The following is a 24,674-nucleotide window of genomic DNA, read 5'->3' on the forward strand; positions in this document are numbered from 1 at the left end:
TTTCTGCGAGACACATTATCAAATTCATGTTCTTCTAAATGTAATTAAAATGATTTCTTTGCACACTGTTCAATCTTAAGCACTATAAATTACATTTGTCGAAGTATTTACCATCCATTGGAGATAATCCGTCACAGCAAGTTGAGCTCAATGTGATGCTTTACTGGGTCATTTGAACTTTCCCCTCCATGTTTGTAAAACATAGCCAAGATGTACTCTGATTGGTCAAGTTTTAAAACCGGTACGAAAGTACTTTGGCCAAGTAGCTAACATTGCTCATTGACATTTTATATCACATGACATATCCCACCATATTTCCACCCCAGAAGCTGTATTTACTAATATAGTATGCCTTTGAGGTAGAAGTTGAACATATTGATCTGTTGGGGTCTCACGACTCGGATCAGAGGGCAGATGGAGAGAAAATGTCGGACATGCTAAATCACAATGTACAACGGGTTTTTCAACTATTTCAATCAGAAGATTGTGTAGGTCGGAAATGTTCATTGAATCGCTGACAATGAGAGTGGAGACAGTGCAGAGGTCAGGGATGAGATGGGACTCAGAGAGAGAATGTCTCTGGACAAAGAAGCGGTAAATGGACTCGTCCAAACACTTGAAGCGCTTCACCGCTACATGTCATCTTTCACACGTTCACACACGGGCACAGTGTGTCACACGGAGCTGGACCAGAGCCTTGGACTCCACCGCTCCACCACTGAGCAACAGTCGGCCATTCTTGTGCGTGGGCAGAATTATTTGTATCCATGCTTGATGCTGCAATGCATTGCTCTTATCTTGCAATTCACATAAGATACATTTCAAAAATGTCGGTAAACCCAGAGAATAATTCCACCAAGGGAATTTTAATTAATTGCAGTGGGAACAAATGGGTGGATTGAAACCACTAATTGTACTCCCAATTTAAGGAAAGGGAGTACAATTAGGGGTCACAGATTTTTACACAAGCTGTGACCTTAATTTTTTAACACATTGTGTACGTGAGGTAATAGAAGAAGACTAATATACGTTTATGGAGTATTTGTAGTATCCCTGTAATGGCAGGAATGCCAGGGCATATTTATTTCCCATTAAGACCGTCTCTTGATCTCTCTTGATCTTGGCTTCTCTCGCTCTCTCTCTCTTTCTCTCTCTAATCCAAACACTCCTGTGAGCATCACATTGGCTTTAACGCAGCCTATTATGAGAGACAGAAGAGGAATTACAGTATTGTATTGTGGGCTCGGCCGTTTAACAGCAGTGTTATGGCTGATCATTAGACTCTTTAACTGCTCCTGAGGGAAGGCACTGGGGCTCCTTATTGGGCGATAATTAGAACACACAGTGGAAAAGTAGGGTTTTGCTTCATACATATGTCAACCATGAAACCACACAAACACACACACACAGCATTAATTATTCACACATTTCTTTGTAGAAGAGTTACTGAAGCAGAAAGCCCACATGTTCCTCACTATATGACCTGCTGTCTTCATCACATCATCATCATCATACCATGTTCCCAGGGATGGTGTGTATGTATGTATGTATGTATTTATGTATGTATTTATGTATATATATATATATATATATTGGATAGTACCATCTGCCTTTCTGACAGCTCAGCAATCTAATTAATAGCAAGTGTGGAATCACCAGGGGGGACCACATCCCGTTCAATATATGAAATATGGAAAATGTCCTACCAATATGTTCAATGATCCCAAGCTCCAGACTTTATTTGAGGTGTGAGCACATTTTGATAAAAACAGGAGCCCGACTGATTAGTGAGACAATTGGTTACTTGAAAATTGCATCAGAATGTAGCCCCCCCCCCCCCCCCCCCACACACACACACAACACACACACACACACACTTGGCTCCCCCCCCCAGAGTTGCTCTTGATCAATATTATTCCTCCTTAAAAATCCTCAGTTTACTATGAGCTTTATCGGCTGCCTCCGAGTGATTCATCAATGTCACAGAGGCATGTGGGCCAGACTGGCACTCTTTCTCTGCTGCATAAGTCATCACATCAGCAGTGGAGATGGTGCCTTCCTGGAAGTGATGGTGTCTTCATGGAAGTGATTGTATTCAAGCCCTGGCTCACTGAGCTTATAGATATATATATATATATATATATATACACACACAACATTTACCCTCCTTTAAGAGTACCCTCTTCTAATGTACCGTCATGTATTATTAATTTGGGCCCTAAGCCTTGATAGACTAATATCCGAATTCCTAAGACAATTAAGCATTTTGGCGTTCTTCCTGCTTTTCCTTGTGCTCGTGTTCGGCTGTTACACAACTGATTAGCCTATGGGTTGTTTTAACTCTTTCAGCATCTTCGACTTTTAACATATTTCAGCACGCTCTTTCCTGTGCGAGTTTATTAAAAACCACATGGATGGAGAGCTTAACCAGAAAGGCTCTCTTGGTAGGTACAAATAATGATGATAATAACGGTCGTAAACGAGATCTTTCGTATTATCTCAGCTGTGCTACTCATTTTTGGGGATCTGTTTTGTGTGTCTGTGTGTGTGCGGGTGTGTGTGTGTGCGTGTGTTTGTGTGTGACAGACAGACAGAAATGTAATGTCTCGTCGGTTATGTTAAGTTTTATGTTTTAGTCCTGTTTTCCATGTCCGCTTTTATTTTGTAGTAACTGTCCTCTCTCATTTCAGAAACTTTATTTCCTGCCCCGGTGTTTCCTCGTTAGTGTGATTGTCTGCTCCACCCCTGATTGTGTCCACCTGTTCCCCATTTCCTCATGTATTTTAAGCCTGTGTCTACCTGTGTCTCGTCCTGATCCTTCTAGTCAAAGTAAGCGTTGTTCATGTTAGTGTAGTCTTTTGTCCTGGTTTGCAGTTCCAGCATAGTTGTGATTTTGTTTGTACTTTGATCAAGTCTTTTTTCCCAGCATAGCTGTGATTTTCTGTTTTTATAAACCCAATCTTAGTTTCCTGCTCAGCAGCAACTTTATGTTGTACTTTGTTTCTTTGGAATTTTTGGGGACTTCCTATGTTAAAATAAACCCGTTGGATTGCCCTGAATTTTCAAGTCGTGCTCTTGGGTCCTGTTTTTGAGTCGTGTCAAGGAAAAGTGAAAAAGAGAAGGAGAGAGGGGATAGGCAGAACACCTTTACAATGCTACCCTCAGCAACCCAACTCATCAAACACACACACACACACACACACACACACACACAGTCATTCATAAAAGGTAAAAGAAAAAACTGTCCCAGCTCGTTTCATGCTATCATGATACCTACGGTACTATTGCCATGACAGTATTTTGTTTTCCTCAATTCCTTTCCCTTTGCTCTTTGCCAGGTAGAGTTTTCAACCAACCAAATGCAGTGAGAATGTGGATAAATCACATCTGTGAATCTTATTTTAGGTGGCAAACACCATATAAATATGATACTTCGCATGACTGCCAAAAGCACGTTTTTTAAACTTGGATTGTAGGTATAGACATAAGAGTCTGCTACACATCTCACCTCCCAGTGGTTCTGCTGTGACTGGCTCTTGAGTTGGATCAGCCAGTCCTGTTGGCCGTCAAACACGGCACAGTGGTGCATGGTGATGATGAGGGGCCGAGTAAACAAGGCCCCGTGGGGCCCACAGCTCACCACAGGGCTCAGCACTGTTTGGCCATCTTCCACCGAGGGCCTGGAGGTGCACAGAGAAAAACACACATACAGGTACACACACACACACACGCTGTTTAGTGGCAATGTGACAACAGCTTCAGTGTTTGTGTGACATGGTGGACCTGACAGGGGTAAACACAGCTCTGGGCCATTGATGTGGCTGGTGGCGCTGCATACCTCATGTTGTCCTTCCTTTGAACCGTCACATACATCTCATACACTCTGCCCTGAGGAATGGCCCCTGCTGGAATAAGCAGACTCACGCCTGGGGAGCACAAATACAGACAAACAAAAAGGTACAAATGAGAGTTGTCAGTTGTCAGGTAGATCAGCATCTTTACCACGTTGTTTTGCTGCCAATGTTAAGAATGCGCTCAATGGGTTTCTTCCGTGAAGCATAAAGTCAGTGAGGGACAAATCAGACCAGTATAGACGTGCAAAATATATTAGTATTGCATATTTAGGTTTACACAGTGAAACAAAGGTCCTTAACACTCTAACTTAACAAATAAAATGGGCAAATAAATATAAACCAATTACTTATAATGGCTATATTTTGGGTATGGGTTACTTTGCCAGTAAAAAGCATTTAAAGCCTCAGTGGAAAGTGATAATTTTTTAAATAACAGAAATAGAGTAATAATCTCAATTCCCCATCGCCTCATTTATAAAAACGATGGCAGTTTATTGCCTTCTTCTATGGCACCAGGAAATGGTGTGACATTTCATTTCTAAAATCAATGATCTCTCTGCTTTTTATAGCATTCTCATAATGCTGCAGACAGCAGGATTTACATTTTTCCATCTCCGATTGATTTGATATGATGTCCTGTCCAATGTCTTTTTTAGCCCCCCCACCCCCACCACCACACACACACACACACACACACACACACACCTACACACACTCTCTGGAGGGGTTTCTCAGATAGCTCATTGATTTCCCATGTCCTTGTACTGAACTTTTCAAAAGGTGACAGACAGCTTCTCTTGCTAGCTAGCAAGGCAATCACAACTCTGCCACGGGGACGTCTCGCACACTGCCACTCTCCCTCACAGCAAAGCTTCAAAAGAGATAGGAAATGCATTTTAAGATGCAAAATACCAAACAGCCGAACTGACGGTGCCACAAAATATTTCATTACCCAGACTCCCGAACAGATCAAATATCAAATGGGCTCTTTCCTCTCGCTCTGCCTATGTAACATGATGAGGTGGCTGAGCACAACTCGCTGCTCAGTACATTTTTACAGGAATCGAAACGGAAAGTTAAGAAACTTGAGGAGTCGGTGTGTCCTTTAATGTCTGCGAGTTTGTCTTTGCCTGTCAACATGCATCTCTGGCAAGTTACAGAGAGCCCACATGTGTTTGAAGTGAGGACAGCATGGCTAATATAAGCTGCCTGAAACAGTCTGCCTCTAAGTTCAGTGCTTCCAGTGCACACACCATGAGTATCCATCAACCCTCGTCACACTGTGTGCAGTCAACACACTGATAGGTTGCATATGGTTTGGCTTATTATTTTATGGTCACATCTGTGTGATCTTTTACCGTATTTCTAAAGGTAGAAACAATCATACAAGTACTCATTATTAGAGTTGGCACATTTCACCTGTTTTGGCACATTTCACCATGTGTATGGAGAAATACGGTTAGTTTTATCCGTCTATCAAAAGTCGTTTGAGGGATTCGTGTTCCATGTAAGACAAACAGACGAGGTGCCAGGAGGTTACTGAGCATAGCCAAAAAAAAGTCTGGAGTTTCAAGTGGAATCTTGAAGGGAAACATTTCGGGCTGAGAATATCATGACCACTTATTATGAATTAAAAATGTAATCGCCCCCACAGAGGTCGAGCTGATGGATGATCTTTTCTCCAGACTAGACTGTGGAGGGGACTTGAATCCTAATAGTATGAAAATATGTGCAAACCCACACATATGTACATGTAGTCACATGCATATAGACCATTTTACTAAATGCACCTGACAGGAGATCCATAGGTAGATGAAAGCATGCCGCTCCAATCAACACATGAATGAACTATGATTGTGCTAGAACTTGTTGATCCCTCTTTCATAAATGAGAGCTCATTTATTCCTTTCTTACACAATGCTCATCTCTGAATATTTTGAAATATGCAACAACTTTTGCCTGGTTCACGGATCAAAACACACAGATGTGTACACAAGTCCTCTCATTGTCTGGTGGTGTACCTGAGTTGGGCACAATGAGGTGCCCTCCCTGAGAGCTGATGGAGCCCAGCGCGGTGCAGGACGGATCGCGAGAGCGGAGCAACGTCTGGGTCTGTGTGCGACGGCCCATCGTGCAATCGTTGTTGTCCAGGAGGCAGTGCGGTACCTTCGGTGACAGTTTAGAGGAAAATTCCCCTCCCAGGTCATCTTGTGGGGTCACTAAGCCAGAGGAGTTGTACACCTTAATCTTCAGGTTGGGAAGAGGGTCCAGCAGAGGGGAATTAGTCATGGGGATTTTATCGGCCACATCATGGAGGGCGTACACGGGACCACGGTACATGGCGGCCGCTGAGGTCAGGTCGGGGGGTGATGTGAGGAGATCAGCTGGAAAAGAAAAGAAGAGTAGATGTCTTGAGTGAAGTGACGTGGTCATCGCGTACTCTTTCCAACTGGAAAGTAACCAACTTAAACCAATATAGCCGCACGGAACTGAAGTGTTGACGGCAATCAGCAAGACTGCTGCCTGACTTTACTCGTTTGTTTTTCACTCATTAGGGAGGTCCACTTCACCACCACGAAGCATTACTCAGTCAGTGAGGTTATAGGCGCAGCGATGATTCATGAGTAACAGATGGCATCAATAATGCTCAGCTTACCCAATAGGTACAAGGATTAATGTTTATTAGCTGTGCTGAGTGGGTGGAGCGATGGTAGTGGGAGCGCTCTGTCCTCCAGCTTTTCCACTCCGACCACTTTCCAACACCACCAAGTTTCTGCATGTTTTCTTACGCCTCCTGCCATGGCCCTGCTGATGCCCCCCACATCCTCTCTACCTCCTTCTGTTTCAGAGGTCTGGATTGTGGTCCATGCCTATACTACGAATATGCATACATTCTGTCATATTCATTGAATGTGTTTATGTAACACTGTGATAGATAGATAGATATATACTTTATTAATCCCCAAGGGGAAATTTGTCGAGTCAGTAGCAGCAACACACAAGAATAAAAAAACAAAACACAAAATATAAGAAGGGTTAGGGTGATCTGGCAAGAGGTGAACTGTTGTAGAGCCTCATAGCCGTCGGCAGGAATGTTCTCCTGTATCTCTCCTTGTGGCAGCGGAGCGTGAGGAGACGTCTGGAGAAAGTACTCCTCTGTCCCTGTAGGAGGTGGTGGAGAGGGTGGTCCGGGTTGTCCAATATGGACACCAGTTTCTTCAACGTCCTCCTCTCCACCACCTGTTCCAGGTGCTCCAGCTGGCAGCCGATGATGGAGCCAGCCTTCCTAACCAGTTTGTTAAGGCGGCTGGTGTCACCGGCTCGATGCTGCTCCCCAGAAGACAACGGCAAAGTGCAGCACACAGGCCACACCCGACTGGTAGAATAACACCAGCATCATGCAGCACACGTTGAAGGATCAAGCTTTCTCAGGAAAAGAGTCGACTCATCCCTTCTTGTACACAGCGTTGATGTTGGCCTTCCAGTTCAGTCGGCTGTCGATGGAGACCAGGTACTTGTACTCCTCCACCATGTCCACGTCCACTCCCAGGACACTCAGAGGTGTAGGAGCTGTCGCCTTCCTCCTGAAGTCCACCACCATCTCTCTGGTCTTGGCCACGTTCAGCCGCAGGTGGTTCTCATCGCCCACTTTACAAAGTCACTCACCACTGCCCTGTACTCCTCCTCCCGTCCATCCCTAATACACCCGACCACTGCAGAATCATCAGAGTACTTCTGCAGATGGCATGACTCCGTGTTGTACTGGAAGTCACTGGTGTACAGGGTGAAGAGGAAGGAGACAGAACAGTTCCTGTGGGGCTCCAGCATCACTGACCACCGTTCCAGACAGCACACGGCCCATTCTGACAAACTGTGGTCTGCCTGTGAGGTAGTCAGTGATCCAGGAGATGGTGGACGCGTCCACACGGCCACCGCAGCTTCTCACTCAGCAGCAGTGGCTGGATGGTGTTAAATGCACTGGAGAAGTCAAAAGTGACTCTCACAGAGACACCGGTTCCATCCAGGTGCGACTGAGCTCGTTGCAGCAGGTAGATGATGGCGTCGTCCACTCCCACATGAGGCTGGTAAGCAAATTGCAGAGGGTCCAACGATGATTTCACCTGCGGCGGAGGTGGGCCAAGACCAGCCTCTCCAGCACCTTCATCACATGGGAGGTGAGGCGACGGTCGGTAGTCGTTGAGGCCAGATGGTGCTGACTTCTTTGGGACAGGGACCAGGCACGCGTCTTCCACAGCACGGGACTTCCCCAGCCTCAGGCTGAGGTTGAAGAGGCGCTGCAGGACACCAGACAGCTGGGTGGCGCAGGTCTTTAGGACCCTGGGGCTGATGCCATCAGGACCTTCAGCTCTGCGCTGGTGTAGTTTCTCCAGCTGTCTTCTCACCTGGTCAGTCGTCACAGAGAGAGGGAGGGTGGAGGAGCCCATTGTTATTGAGGGCTCGGTGGATGTGCAGCTCAGCAGGGGGACAGAGGGGAGGAGGTGTTAGGGAGGTGTGATGTGTGGAGGAAACGCGGGAGGGCTGTGAACTGAACCTATTGAAAAAACAGTTCAGCTCGTTGGCCCTCTCCAGGAGCCCCTGGCTGTCTCCTCCCACCTTGAAGCCAGTTATCTGCTTCATGCCAGACCACACCTCCCTTGTGTTGTTCAGCTGGAGTTTGGCCTCCAGCTTCCTCCTGTAGGAGTCCTTGCCTCCCTGAGCTTCACCTTCAGGTTGCGCTGGGCTTTCCTCAGCTCATCCCTGTCTCCAGACCTGAAAGCAGCTTTCTTCATGTTAAGAAGCGCTTCAGGTCCCTGGTGATCAGGGCTTGTTGTTGGGAAGCAGCGCACAGTCCGTGATGGGATGGTGGTGTGTTCACAGAACTTGATGTATTCCGTGATGCAGTCGGTCATACTGTTGATGTCCTCCCATGCGGTCCACACAGCACATCCCAGTCCGTTGACTCGAAGCAGTCCTGTAGGCGTCGTTAGCCTCCAGAGACCACCTCCTCACAGTCCTGGTGGTCACCGCAGCCTCTTCACCAGAGGAACATACCTGGGTGTCAGCGGACCAGGTCATGATCAGACCTGCCGAGGGGAAGGGCAGTGGCGCTGTATGCGTCCTTAGTATTAGCATACAGCAAGTCCAGAGTTTTATTGTTCCTTGTTGGGCAGTCTATGTATTGATGGAAGGTTGGCAGAGCTTTTTCCAATGTGGTGTGGTTAAAGTCACCAGTGATAGCCATGAATGCTCCAGGCTGATGATTCAGCAGAGCAGACACAGTGGAGTGGATGGTGTCCACAGCTTCCTCAGCGTCAGCTGATGGCGGCACGTACACGACAACCACAATGGCGGACGTGAACTCTCTCGGCAAATAGTACGGGCGCATCCCCACGGCCATGATTCCTTCTGTACACATGACATCTGTTGCTTCTGTCCATCCTGGAGAGGGATCCTCCTCTGTTGCTCTCCTGAAGGTGTCTTTCCTTTTTTCCAAGTGAAATGTTTTTTTAAATTTTGGGGGAGTTTTTCCTGATCTTATGTGAGGTCAAAGGTCAGGGATGTCGTATGGGTACATATTGTAAAGCCCACTGAGGCAAATTCGTAATTTGTGATATTGGGCTTTACACAATAAACTGAATTGAATCGAAGATGTCAATGTAGAAAATAAATAAATATTGTAAAAATATTGCAGTATTCTTATTATATATATATATATATATATATATATATATATATTAAAGTAAGCCAAACTGTTAGAGGTCCACACTAGTTTAGAAAGGGTTTAAAATAAATAACCTAGTATTATTATGATGACATAGATAGACAGTCACTCCAGACATACAGATATTGGTGTTGATTTGTTTATCTACCATCATCCGATCCCCTCTACGGTCATCTGGTTCAGACATCTACTGATTTGGACTGCCAGAAGCTATTAATATAGTTGTGAAATATATTTGTAAACACATTTTTCTTTCAAATATTCTAACATTTAATGAAAGGAAAATCTGAACCATTAACATGTCTTTGATGTGTGTCTAATAGTCACACATTTAGCAAAGATGTTGATTTGAAATACCCTAAATCTTCTTTTTAACATGTCTTTTATATTCCTTTTTCCAGCTTTTCTTTTTCTGGTTCCTAAAACCTCAGACTGACTTTTACAACACAATTCCTCTGATCTGTCTGTTGCACTTCTGTCTTATTGCCCAGCTCATTGCCACCTGTCCTCATCTCTGTATCTTATTTTTAAGTCATGCGTCACCAGCCCAAATCTAATTAGAGTTTAATATGCGAAATGCAGACTGGCCTTATTATGCCTTAATGAAGGGGCATAGTTCGGTCTCTCATCACAGCGACGAGCATTTTAATAGTTTCATCACCTGAAAAAAAGCATGCTGCGTATATTCCTCTCACTCTTCTTCCTCTGTGTCTCCGATCAAAAGGACACATTTACATTCACATCGTCACTAACACGCATGTGGCACCGGAGCAACTTATCTCACCAAGTTAATGCGATGGGATGCTATTGCAAGTGATTTACAACGCCGGACATTACAGTTAGGCAATGATCGGTGTATGGAAACGGACTGAAATGTGTCTTTAAGAACACAGAGTATCGGACACTGTCAGCAGCAAAAGTTATGATAAAATGCTCGGTCAGATGTTGTTTTGTGTACTTATGTTTCTATCAGATATATACAGATTTAACTCATACCGTTGCTAACATTTTGGTATCTGTAATCCAGTATCATGGCAGTATAATGCCATCCAATATTCACTCGCTCACTCACGGATGATGTAAAGGAAATAATGTGCATGCATGTGGAAACAGGACATAAAGCATGTGCACAGAGATACACACTCATACATGCAGGCAAACACACACACGCAAAGATAAACATATATCAATCCTGCACCCCACCTTTGCGGGCGGTCTTGATGCTGACTGGCTGGAAACCTCCATTGAGGGCGGAGGAATCAATGATGTCAGAATCAAAGTCACGGTGGTTCTTCCTGTAGATGAAGAGCGCCACGACGACCGAGATAACCAGGCACATGATCACCGCTATGACGATACCCACATACAGAGCGACATCATCTGTACTGGGGGCCACTGGAGGACGAGAGGGACAAAAGACAAGAAGAAAAATGGTCTTTTAAGATCTCATGAGTTCACGTCAACAGCTTTCTTTCTCCGTGTGCAGGGGTTGTGATGAAGCCATTATCAGCAGACTAATATCCTGGTCCAAGATGTAGCCGGATATTAACAACCATCTACTGGGAAATAAATGCATACAGTTCTCCTGTGGTTAATGCTGGTCCGCTGTGGCAAATAATCTGGCTGTTGATTAAATAATAAAGGACACTCTTAATTGTTAAAAGTGAAAAGGGTTAATGATGCATGTACTGAAGATAGTCACACAAAACTGTCTCTTTTTCTCCATTCAGCTTAGCCATTTAACTTTAAATTTTGGCTGTACGCTAAAAGGTCACAGAAATAGCTCTCTCAAAGATATAAGTCCTGTGTGATATGTTAGAGGGGCCTGAACACCATAGAGATAACTAGAAAAAAGAAAATAAATATAATGATGATGAACTCTGTGCACGACAACGCAATTAATAAGGAAGGCTCTCCAGTGCAACCCAATGACACACTGTCCTAACAAGCAGACTCAGAAGCGAGATCAAGAGTTCCGAAGGAGGAGATATAGATGTTTTCATCTTCAAATTACCGTGCTATGTGTTGGAGTTCTGAGTCTGCCTCGGTCTTTGTTCTTACACACTGACGATAAGATCTAGACATAGCTTGCATTTCTCAAACTGTCTTTCATCTCTGTCTCCCTTCCAGAGTCTTTCTGTCCACTTTCCAGCTGGAGTAACCTCTGTGATTAGCGGGCCTGGCATGGATATGGTGGCTCGTGGAAACGCAGACTCAGACAGGCACTCATTAACCATCAGACCTTTTAACAGATGCCTACTGAACTCTCTGTGGTGTTTGGGGAAAGAATGTTCCTCAATGTCACAATGTTGACAAGCGGGGAGAAACTCTTCTTTAGAGGTAGCGATATGCCTGAAGGCATGTGTGAGCCTGTGTGTGTGCATGGTTCAGCCCATGTATACACAATGTGCATGTCAGGGGGCTCTGCTAAAAGGCGAAGAACAAAATATAAACACATTCTTATTCATGAGAGAATAAAGTTATTCGATCAGAGAGAAATATATATAAATAAAACATTTTTTTAATAATTTGAGTGTGGAAATGCAACAGAATCTGCACCAGCAGATGGCAGCATCAGCCATAGATCCATACACAGCACTTTCCGGACATGCATGATGCTGAGCATTTGTGTAAATTAGCCTCATGTGTCTCAGAATACAGATGGCATTCAATCTGTCTGCAGTGTTCTCTTGTACAAAGGAGGAAAGGAGGAGAAAAACAAGAGAAGGGAGTGTCTTTTTGATCTAAAGCCATAAATTGTGTTTTTTAGCACATACTTGGTCTCCAAGAGAAAACTTGAGGCGCTTAATTTTCTCGAGCTATGGCCTAATGTTTATTAAGCCGGATGCAAAGGTTTTAAATCTAACTAAATACATACGTCATTCAACATTTAGTCAGTATAAAATCCATTATATTCAATGCTCTTAGAGAATCTCTATCGAATTGAAATGATGTATAACCTTCAGCAGGGCATTCATTTTTGCTCGCTTTTGGTACACAGTGATTAAGAGAGAAAGTAGATAATTTCATTTAAAATGTACTGAATGGACACAATTAAAGAGAAACTGGTAGACTTAATTTCCCTTGGTCCCCAAGAAGGATATGTGTGGCATCACCTCTTTATGCAACCTTAACTGAGACATCACATTAAAGGAGAGTGTCAAGATCTATCCTCATATATTTTATAATCCTTCTTCTAGCACAGACACAGAAAACCGAGCAGGGAGCCAATGATTGAAGTCTGAAAATGTAATTTCACTGTGCTTCTTCTGCCTAGCTTTCCTCCAGTTATTTAACATATATCCCTTCAGTCGAACAATCTCCCATCCACGCTTTGATGATAAAGGCAGCAACCTGCTCAGTGTACACATTAAAATGTATCACTTAGATTAATACAAACCTTTGAACATGAGCCATTGTCGGAGAGGGGAGAGTACAAGAAATGGAAATGAAAGGGATTATTGAACACTTCATTCTCTGGGAGGATGCAGAGATTTACAGAGGGAGGGTGAAATACAGAGAGATAAAAATATTAGAGATATACACCGAGAAAGACACAGAGGGTTACATTCTTTGGCAGAATCGGTGCCTGAGCTCCCGACGAGGCAAAGTGTCTGGCTGAAGTTCTGGAGGAGCAATAGAGTAAAGGGCATTTTCAGCCCGGAGTTCGACAATAGTTGGTAAACAGATAGCTATCGAGCAGAGACCCATCACGAGATAGAGTGAAATGCAAAAAATGAAATGCCCTGAGGTGCAAATAAAAAAACAAACAGAATAGCAGCAATGAAACTAAGATGGACATGAAAGGACAATGGCAAACATTTGTTGTATTGTTTTGTGTAACGTGAATGGGAAAAAATACCACTTATAAAACGTTGCTGTTTGCAACACAATAATTGACTGACTGTAAACTTCCTGGACAACATTTCAATGAAGATCAGAGACAGACATGACAATGAATGAAGGAATAATGTAAAACAATATTAAATGATAACAAAAAAAACAATAACTCACATGGATTTCCAAAATCACTCTTGTCTTTTGCCTCAGAGGACTTCTGATATAAGGAACCTTAAAGAGAGGGAGAAATTGTGGGTAGGAGAAAGAGTAGGGAGGGTGGGAGGGGAGATGGCGGGAGAGGGATGATGAAAATCAAATTTAAGCCAACAGAAAAACAAACTCAACAAATGAGACAGCAACAAACTCATGAGTAGGAGTGATGACACAGAGAAGCGATCTTTCTTGATTTGGCCCCTCCTCTCCAGATCTGTGTACAGAGTATAGAGATGGATGAGAGGAACGGGGGGAACACGGAGGTTCTTTGAGGGAGCAGTGTGATCCATCAACTGGGCTTAGTGCCTTAGCAGCACCAGGACTGATGCTGGCAGGTGAAAAAGGGAATGGAGGGACTGTGTGGGCTCCAACAACAGAGTCAATAGAACCAACAGCCTTGCATTGGTCAATGGAAGGTGGATGGAGAGGTTAGTGCAATAAATAAAAGGATTGCTTATGTTAGGAAAGCAAGAAATAGAAGCATCTTCCACATCGATGGTTTTTGGTCCATAAACTGGCTTTCGACTGGATTGATTGTTTGTTGACGTGAAGGAGAGGCAACATAGAATGGCGTCCAGGGATAGGGCACTAGTGCACATAATATTTAGTCTCCCTGGGATATCCATAAACAACTATACAAACAATGAAGTCCTTATTGGAGAGGGAGAAAGCCACGGGCAGACAAGTGGAGCGACAGTAAAATCAATGACTTGATAGATGGAGCTGGTGTGTTCATGTAATCAGGCAAAAGGAAGGCCAGGCCAGAGTGGGGGGGGGGGAGGGAGAGACTGTCAGGGTCAGTCTAACTGATGGCCCATTTGAACCCATCCTGTAGAGTTTCTATTCATCCGTCAGTCTACTCTACAGTAGAGTGAGAGTAAAGCATGCTTCAGTGAGTAGCCTCCAAAGCAAAACTCAGAGCTCCAGAGAGACAAAGATTATTCCTTACTGACAACATGGAGCTGGGAAGGAAAAGGGCACTCGGAGTACAGGAAATCACTGTCTGGGTTTCAGCCATTACTTCCTTGAATGTGGCAGATTTTTATTCTCAGAGAAGAATACTGTCATGTGGCAAAACTGATGTTGTACTACTTCTTGGTTATTAATCTACATTCACTGAAATTCATGATTATACTCCAAATGTATGTATATCTATATCTAATCGTATGGTGTGATGCAGCGGCTGGCAGCCCAAGACAAATTTCCCTGCGGGACAATGAGGTCTATCTTATTTTATCTTAAATCAAAACTTTTCAACCACTAGAGTGTAAATATCCTCATGCTCTTGGATGGCTGACGTGAACCTGAGAATAATGATTTCCCTGTCTCCGGTGTTTGATAGCAATAAAGCATTTGCCCTGGCTGCAGTGTGCGCTCCCCCCTTTCTCGACAGTCTACATCAATATGTCAAGAAAATGTCACGTCTGAGAGGAGGGTTACCAAAGGCTGAGATTTAGGAAAGGCAGAACAAGACATGTAGACAGGTCAGCCTCAGTGAACTGTGAAGACTACACTTGTGTGTTAGGAGTTGGGAAGTTGTATCTGAACAGAGTGCAGCCTCTCTAGAGCAATCTGTAGATACATAACTTTGTTAAGTCCAAACGCCAAACTCCCTGACACTTTAAATGTGATGAACAAGCTGCAAAGTAAGTTATAATACAGCTATCCCGTTTTTGATTCAGGTCAGTTGTGTTTTTGTGCAGCAATGGACACTGAGCATCTCGAGTTCTATTTCCAGCTCTGGTTATATATCAAATTCCTTTTGCCAGATTCCTGCAGTGGATTGCAATTGAAATGATTTAAATAAATTCAAACAACAGAAAATAAGATCAAGCTGCAATGGAATCCACAGACACGTGTTTGCTCACATCCCAGCCCTGCACTACAGGGAGCAGATCAGCAGTCTGAGGTGAGTTCAGATTGCACACAACTTCCATTCACAATCATATTTGCCATAATGTGAGCTTTTAGATAATGGGCCGTTCTTCTAAATGCTCGTGGAAATGGTCATTAGCATTGACATAAGTGGCTTCACCCTCTTAGCTTCCCAAAAAATCAATCCCTGAAACGATCCTGAATCTATATCGTTGTAGCTTTATATTCTCTGCAAGCTGGTCATCAATCTAGAGAGAACTAATGCTTATGTGAGAGTCACAGGAATAAAACAAGATGAATAAGACAAATAAGAGTACTTATAAAAGTTTCTATAAATTGTTGTCCCTGATGTTTTCTATACACTGTAGACATAAGACCCTGGCAATAAAATCAGCTAATGCATCCCTCTGATTCTAACATAAAAGGAAATAATTGAGCACTGAAGTCACAGTTCTCTGTTGGTCCGCCATACGTATGACCATAAAGTACAGTATGACTTTACTTTGGACAGACGCATGCCAATCCTAGTACATCATGTCGACACCAAACTGCAGGTAACCGTTAACAACCCCGGGCTGCAAAATCTCACATCAGCTGCTCACAGTGACGGCCAGCTGTATCAAGTTCTCGACATGCAGCAGCACAGCTCCTGTTATATTATTAGTGTCACAATCACCATCTGGAGTAGCTTATACACATAATAGAGGCATCTGTGACAGTTTGCGGGGGTCTAACACCTTCAAAGATGTTTATTGGAGAGGATCTTTTTAATAAAATAGCCACAGAATTTAACTCAGGTACTGTGGAAGTGTTCCCAGCTCCCTCCTTCTCTTCCAATTCTTATTATTAATATAGGCACAGGAATGAAGGCAACAACTGTTTTAGTAGATGAAGTTCAAGGTATCAAATACCCAGTAGATTCTTAACACTGCAGTAAACACACACACACACACACACACACACACACACATGCATCAGAGATATTGCAGCATGACTCCAGTCTGTGAATGTATTATAAAGGTGAGGGTGCCCGGCTCCACTAAACGGCGTGGCTGTTTTCAACTCCCTGGAAAAAGAGAAGCATAAAACATTTTTTTGCCTGCAGAAAAATATCTGGCGGCAGCACAAACAAGCGTTGGCCTCTTTCTTTGGTTAGCAACAAAACAGTAAATCAAATTGAAGGATTGTGATTGGTCAGGAAGAAATGCTGTCGACTCCTTGAGACTTGTGTGTACTTTGAAATCATTGTAAGACTAGATTTTTATGTGGTCTGCAATACGTGTTCACTTTGCATCGCATGTGATTGCCAACAGGAAAAGGAGCGAGTCTACACTCGACCACTTTGTGGCCACGCGTTTCCTCTCATTGGACCGAAGGAATCCAGAGTTTTTAAATTAAGGTAGCAATCAAAGCAGTCGTGTAGATGTGACTTTACGTAATTATAATATAATCACCGATTATTATTTTAAATATAACTCCCAAAAGCTTAGCCTGCGCTGAGGATAATTACTTAGAGCACTTCCCCATGTGGCTTCGTCTTCTTTTTGTTTTTAAACATATACTTAAATCTGGAGCATGGCTTACACAAGAAAAGACGTGCTGTGGTTTCTTCTTTTATGTTGATTTTATCCAACAGCTTTTGTGTGATATTAATGTGCAACGAAAGAGTTTGAGTGCAGAGGACAAAGAGAAAGGCATTGCAGCACGTCTTGTTGTTTATGCATGAGTGAAGTGAAACAGAGTGAGAGACAGGGTGAGTGTTATGTGGGCATGTGAAACACAGCGTGTCAACGAAAGAGCAAAGGGAAACTCATGGTCATAGGGTGGAGAGATTTCTCTGGTTGGCAGGTCAGAGAGAGTAGCTGAGGATTAGCCGGGTACTCACTCTGCATGCACATCCCATCGGTGCAGTTCTTGGACTGGAGCACCATGCCCTCACAGTCCTTCCCCCCGTTTTTGGGTGCTGGAACGCTGCATTCTCTCCTTCTCCAGTGGGTGCACTCTGTCCCACAGGTGGACCACTTACTCCACTCGGTCCACAGGCCATCCACTACCACACAACACACGGGACAGACGGGGGCAGAGTGAACACAATGGCAGATGAGAAGATGAAGACAAACAAGTGCACGCGAGTGGGTGAACGTGGACGTGATTGGGACGCCGAGATGTGTGGGAGAGACACACACACACACACACGCGCGTAAAGGGTGGAGGCACAAACGGAGCGGAATATGCAAACACAGAGTTGTATCATATTTTATGCATTTCGTTTTGGTGCACTGAGCTCAACCCTTTCCACCCACCCCTGAGTGGGTTTGTTGTAATTCGATGCCATACCTGGGCAGAGAGGATTGCACGGCAGCTTCTGGATGCCTTGCCCGTCGCAGATGGCGCCGCCGTTGAGTGGGGCGGGGTTGGTACAGCTGCGAGTGCGTTTCTGGTAACCGCGGCCACAGCGGCTGTTACACACTGACCACTCTGTCCATGTCGACCAACCGCCGTTCACTGGTATGCATGGGAATAAAGCATGTTGACACATCAGACTACTTGTCTTCTCACCTCGTCCTTAGATTTTAATCGCGTTTTCTTTTTAAAGGTAAAAAAAGAGGTGCTTTACAATAAAATCACACCAAAATAAAAGAGAATTGAGAGTTTTCATGTTTTTGGGCACTCTGGTTGTTACTTTGGTCAGATAGCTGCATTTTCCATTCGCCAAGTCCTCCTAAAGCCTCTCTTTCCTCTCTCATCCATCTCTGTCAGCGACTTAATCCAGTGCAGAGTGACACCAGGGCTTGTGGCTGAGAACAAGTCTGTGGCATTTGAGATGGTGGAACTGGGCCCCATGGAGCCTCCGACTTTCAAATGTGACATGCTTATGAGTGAAGCCCAACATATTGGACTCTTAGGGAAGACTGCCAAAGCCCCACATTTCTGTATTGTCTGCTTTCTTTCCTACATGGATTATGGATCTATCTCTTCTCTCCTTTTTTTCTCCATTTCTTGTGCTCTGGTTTCCAGTGTCCTTGTCGCAAGTTGAGCCGGAAACCACTGGGCTAAAAACATATTCCATGTTTTTCTTACTTTTTCATCGCTAATGTCAGACTCTCTCTCTCTCGCTCTCTCTCTCTCTCTCTCATGCTTTGGGTTTCTCAAACTGCTTCATGTGTACTTTCACATACAGCACAACTGTGCATAAAAGGTGCAAGTACCCAATTTGGATTACAAGCAAGGACAGCACTAAGAGACGCAGTGGTTTGTTGTACTTTCTTTCAAGAATGAGCTGACATCAAAGCACTTATTCAACGCGGGAAAGCCTTGCGCCGACAGCAACCCTTGTCCCTGAAATCGGCTCACTTGAATTTACAATTTGTGTTTCTTTATCGCCCTGACCTCCGCTCGCCACATTGTTCTTAATCTTCACATGACAGTGAAAAGTGATGAGGGGATTACAGATTTTAAACTTGACCCCGTTGAAAGTATCAGTTTCGAGCATCTGTTCACGTTTGTCTGGAGTCCGAATCCATCCACACGCAGCGTACCGTACCTCTTTATTCAGTCTGAAAATGCACAGCCTGGAGCAGGCGTTGTTCAACTTCACAGCCGCACTGTGCAATAACAGTCACGTCAGCTGATGTTGGGGAAACAGTGGGTGAGTCTGTGTGAAGCCACAGCAGGGGGCTCTTTAAGTATGGCTCAGCCACATCAGCACCTCGCTTACAGTTCAGAAAATCACTTATCTTCCATTCGTTGCACACCTTCCGGCGTGAACAAAATGAACGACTGTTACACGCCCCGGGAGGGAGAGGGATTTTGCTTCATGCAAGAGTGACTTTGAATTTTGATTTTTGGAGTTGAGCTGCCTTCTTGTAGAAATTTAACACTTTCCTTATGCACCAGTGGCTGACTTTATCGATCAATGCCAGTCAGGAGACGAAAGACCATTGTAAGATCTGATTGACCATGTTGCCCAGTGTTAAAATGGCGGTCGCTCACCATAGACGATGACCGTGGCGGTGGTGCTGCGTCTCTTGGCCACAATGTTCTTAGCGACACAGGTGTAGTTGGCGGTGTCAGAGAGGCGGGCCTGTTTGATGATCAGGTTGTGATCGATGGTGATGTAAAAGTTTCTGTCATCTGCAGGATCAATAACTTCCTCGTTCTTTAACCACTCCACCTAGGAGGAAGGAGAGAACACACGTTGAAGACAAAGAGCTCGGAGACAACAGAAAAGTCTTCTAAACAGACGTTGTGAGAACATGTGACAGGCTGACCTTGTTAAATTGGAGACAAATCTGAACAAAGTGTTTAAAACTAGAGTTTTTTCTCGTCTCCGACTAACCTCTCAAATAGCAGTGAGTGCAATGATTAGAGCACACTTGTTTCCTACTTTGAGATCCGGCTGCCAAAAGTCAGTGGCAATCAGGCTCTTTTTACTCTCCGCTGAGAACAAAGCACTACACTAACAGCAGAGTTGTCAAGCAGGAGAGAAATATTACCGAATCTGAGAGTCTCTCTGACCTTTCCTTATGAGTTTCATTTCTCTAAATGATATGGATATTGAACCCATGGCACTATCACAGAACAGGAGACCAATTAGAGCCTTTATACGACAAAAATCACAGAGATGCTTTTTCTCTTCCAGAGGTATAAAGGTTTCCAAAAAGATAACATGTGCTGCCTCAAAAATAATATTAGCTGGTTCTCTGGTTTTCTTCAAAAGGAGCTGTCCAGCGATGGGGAGACCTGGCAAATGGCTAACTTCCTGTGTATTGTGATGCCCCATGAGGAGCGGGGCCTGATAAGAGATAAGACCCTAAGGATCAGTACAGGAAAAGATAAGTAGGATGTTTATAAAAGATTGTTCTCAAGAGAGATAAAGTATCTCAAAGGAGTGGGACAATAACCTGATATCAGGGCTGCCAAGACAAAACGATGTGCGGGCTCACTGCTGTTGTTAGACTTCTTAAGAAACAGACATGGCATGTTGTAGGGCAGGGATGCATTGTTAGAACTTTCTTAAAAGAAGAGATGAGCTGATTGGGACATGCACTGAGTTACATGCACCACTACTATCCGTGTTTTCTTGAAATGACGGATATCAAAGACGCCATCAGCGACACACCTCAGCGGCGTGCTCTCGTATAAAGTGCGAACACATTGGAGAGGCTGGGACGAATTTTCAATACTACACAATTATGTCACCGTCAAACTCTGCCGACCCAGCCCCCCTCTGCATGAATGCACACAACACTCCAATTGTGCAGCCCATAAAACACCTGTCATCATGACAAACTTACAGCTGATCAAACACTGGGTGCTTAATGTCGAGCAAGTACAATCATAATACTTAATATCAGTAGAGCTTTACAGTAAACCTCTGTAAAGGATGTATTTTCTCTGCTGATTTGGTGCTTATAAGTGTTTTCTTCCATCAACATATATTAGCTGACTCAATCTGATGGAGAAAGGCAGGGTAGGATTCCCTCACAAGCCATCTTGTGAGCCATTTTACAAGATGAAATTAAATCTCTCTCGCAAGGGTGCAATGAAATAAAGTACAATATAACATCAGTTATACTGCACTTTATATATATAAGTTGTGATCTATGCATTACATCGGTCACTTAGCCGGAGATAAATCTTATACATCTTAATTCCTCAACATAATGGTACAGCAAAGAAAACATGTCTTTATAATGCCAAATGCTAATTTAATTAAATTCACAAGAGATGCTTAATGAAAGCAGCTTTATCATCACACAAATCATTGAGAACTGCAGTATGGACATAAGACACAAAATATTGAATCTTTGATAATAGATGTTTCCTTGTTATGCTGTTGACGATGTCAACATAAGTGGGTTTTTTATTTTCTTATTAAAAAAACAGCTTTTTAATGCTTCTTCCAGGAATTTGTAGCAACGCCTGTCCATATGTGGGAGGTGTATATATTTAGGCATTTCAGTATATTGCTAATAAGTTGGCTTCTGTTTTAATTTTACTGCAATGCAACAAATGTTCCTTGACATCTGCCAAGGTGGCAATTAGACATCTGTTTTAACTTTCAGGACTTGAAGCTCAATAATTCAAAAATAACTCACGAAACCTCCCTGAGGTTTCAACAATGAAATACATTTTGTAAAAGTCATTTTAAATAAGGTAAAAAAAACACTTGTGCATTATCTTGATCTCAAACCTGCAATCATTATAATAAGAGCATAATGCACTTTTACCACTCCATCATTACAGGGATGCTAAAGTGATTATACTAAATGCATCAATGTATTCATTGAACAAGGGTTCTGGAGGTTGTTGTGTTTTCTGCTCCAATACCACCACTAATTATGACACTTTATGACACTGACAGAAATGAGCAACGGGAAGAATTGCAAATGGGCTTTTCTAGTCTTCCAACCACTCAAAGCCATCATTCACACTGATGGGAGGAGCTAAGCTGCCACCTGCACATCAGCAGTAACTAACATTCACACACATTCACACACCGTAGGCACAACTACGGGAGCTATTTTGGGTTAAGTGTCTTGCCCAAGGATATATCGACAGTGGCTAGCGGAGCCGGGGATCGAACCACCGATCTTGTGATCGAAGGATGACTCTGCTCACCACTGAGCCACAGCCGCCCTTGTGTTTCGGGAACAAAGAGTTCAGAGGGATCTGATTGCCATTTCATGTCCTTTATTTTCTGTGTCACCAAAACAAATAAAGATGATGCAAACGAGAGAAACGGTGTTTTTTGTTGCCATCATACATATTTTGCTACTTGGAGCTCACATCACTGTGAGCGGAGCACAAGGCGTTTTCTTCGAATGGAGTTGGACAGCTGAAACAAAAAGGAGGTTATCCAATTGTGCACCCATCACAGAGGCAGCCTCTCTAAACGTGCTGCGATGTCAAGAGCAGTTTTATATGAGAAGGTAATGAAAAATTTAACAAAAGCGCTTTTTAGCGCAGATGGAGGGTCGGGAGAGAGACCGAGTGACGAGGGATATAAAGTGGAAGAAGCTTATGTCAGAAGTGGGGGCGTGTGTGCAAGAGCAAAAGTGAGCACAGTTCACCCATCATTTATTCTGTACTGACTATAATTAGGATATTAATAACACCAGAGATGAAAAGGTAAGCCAAATTACACACTTGTGAACATATTTCAAATGAATAAAATTCTGCGGAAGACTAGATCTCAGATAGCATTTGTCTGACTTTCTCGCATGCCAACAGATTAAATCACTCAAACACACACACACACACACACACACTTGCAGCTCGTTAGCATCTGATTGGCAGTGAAACATCCGGAGAAGTAATTGGCATATTTCCTGTCATTAACGAAGGGAAACTGCCACATGTCAGCTGTCTCACAGAGAGGGAGTCTCCTGTCTGGCCAGAGACAGCCAAGTGACAGAGAGAGAGAGCAAGAAGGATACCTGAGCCTCGAGAAGGAGTGAAGGAGACAAACAGAAAGTAAGACAGGTAGGCACAAGGCAGCGAGGAGGTGATAGACGAGCAGGACGGTCAGTTAGTGAGCCGACATACATGACATATCATCAGTGAGGGCAAGGACAACAAGACAGAATGAAGGGAAAAGGTTTCAAAGAGGTGAATTTGACTTAAATAAGGTCTTGACTAAGTGAGTGAGCAATGAAAGAGAACGAGAGAAACGAGAGAGGTAAACAAAAAAGAGAAAGATGACTGAAAGGAAACATATCTTTCATCCATTGAGCTCTGGTAACTTCACAGACCAGGTCGCATCTGATGGTGTTGCGGAAAATAACAAAGACAGGTTAGAAAAATAAATAAGTTAAAGGAAGTGTTGTCAGATTCCTGAAATATTCAAGATGTAAACTTTCTAAGGGAAGGAATGAAGAATTTATTGGAATTAAATCCTAACATACACAAGCAAAGTAGGGTTTAAGTATTAAATCAGACTTATACCTGCACAACCTCCTGTAACAGGTGCCCATGTATCAAACTATATATACATAATACTGTTCATACTGTATAGCATATTCATGTTGTCCCTGTATTATTTCTTAAATTATATATATTGCTGTTCATTCTGAGTATTGTTCTGCAGTTTATAGTTTTCGCACCTCTGTAATTTTCTAATTTTTTCTAATTCTTAGGAGTTTTTCCTGATCCAACGTGAGGTTCTGGGACAGGGATGTCGTATGTGTACAGACTGTAAAGCCCTCTGAGGCAAATTTGTAATTTAAGGCTATACAAAATAAACTGAATTGAATTGGTTACATGCTATCCTGTCTCAGTACCTGAACTCAATGACAATGCATTTGAATCTGATCTAAAAACAAAAATAAAAGGTGCTAACAGCTAACCAATGCATTAGGCTACTATTTGTTTGTTAACTGAAATATAAAAAAAATATCTAAAATATAATCACTCCAGCAATATAATCAAAAGTGTCATGAAAGCATGAAGTAATTTGGCTCAGACAGAACAGTGTATGTACAGTGCGGTAACAATTTAATGAAATGGGCATACTTTTCACCAAAATCTGCAATTAAAAACTTAGATTCTATTTCTATAAGTGTGCTCTCCCCCAAAAAAGGTGATTTACATCCGTCAGTTTGAACGCAGCGTCAGCGTCCTTTCACGGTGTAATACTGAAATACTAAACACACTGTATACAATCCACTCACTCGTTGGGAGCCAGTGCAAGGCAACACCATTCACGACTCATCCCTGTTGTGTCAGAAATAGAAACGTGCGGCAGAGTGCGGGGGTGGAGAGGGGCGTGAAAAGGAAGAACAGGGAGAAAAGAACGTTCCCCAGAAATGTGTGAGATTCCTCTACAGATATGTCATTATGAGCTCTCCTGCTCCTCCACAAGAAGTCTATGCATCGGATGTAATTTATTCATTTCCCTTTTTTCACAGCATATACCCGCCACAGGCTTGAATGACACACCTGGAGTACGAGCCACGAAAGGTTGCAAACTGATTATTCAATCACTCACGATGAGACAACGGGCCATATGCTCTGCATCTGCCTGCATGACAATAATGGAAACGTAAGCTGTGTAAATATTAGGAAGCTGAAATGCACTAAGATGTGATATATTGAGGTGTGATGGGCAGAGTGTTTGTTGGTGTGTGTATTTGTGTGTGTGTACCTGTGTTACTTGCTGGTATTGA

At 43.3% G+C, this 24,674-nt stretch overlaps 1 protein-coding gene across 2 annotated transcripts in view; it reads right to left on the bottom strand.

Annotated features, from left to right (window-relative positions):
- The window catches only part of unc5cb (unc-5 netrin receptor Cb), a 110,071-nt gene that overhangs the window by 5,803 nt on the left and 79,594 nt on the right, over nt 1-24,674 (bottom strand). The window contains exons 5-12 of one of the 2 annotated variants that reach the window (XM_056432943.1): nt 19,498-19,678; nt 17,842-18,009; nt 17,390-17,554; nt 13,591-13,647; nt 10,780-10,971; nt 5,876-6,238; nt 3,839-3,926; nt 3,509-3,680 (exon numbers count right to left, since the gene is read on the bottom strand). In XM_056432943.1, coding sequence (XP_056288918.1) covers nt 3,509-3,680; nt 3,839-3,926; nt 5,876-6,238; nt 10,780-10,971; nt 13,591-13,647; nt 17,390-17,554; nt 17,842-18,009; nt 19,498-19,678 — 1,386 coding nt within the window. The remainder of the gene's footprint in view (nt 1-3,508; nt 3,681-3,838; nt 3,927-5,875; nt 6,239-10,779; nt 10,972-13,590; nt 13,648-17,389; nt 17,555-17,841; nt 18,010-19,497; nt 19,679-24,674) is intronic. The other variant, XM_056432944.1, reaches the window with a different exon arrangement.

Source organism: Pseudoliparis swirei, chromosome 15, assembly GCF_029220125.1.
Source record: "Pseudoliparis swirei isolate HS2019 ecotype Mariana Trench chromosome 15, NWPU_hadal_v1, whole genome shotgun sequence".
In the NCBI taxonomy this organism is placed as follows: Eukaryota; Metazoa; Chordata; class Actinopteri; order Perciformes; family Liparidae; genus Pseudoliparis; species Pseudoliparis swirei.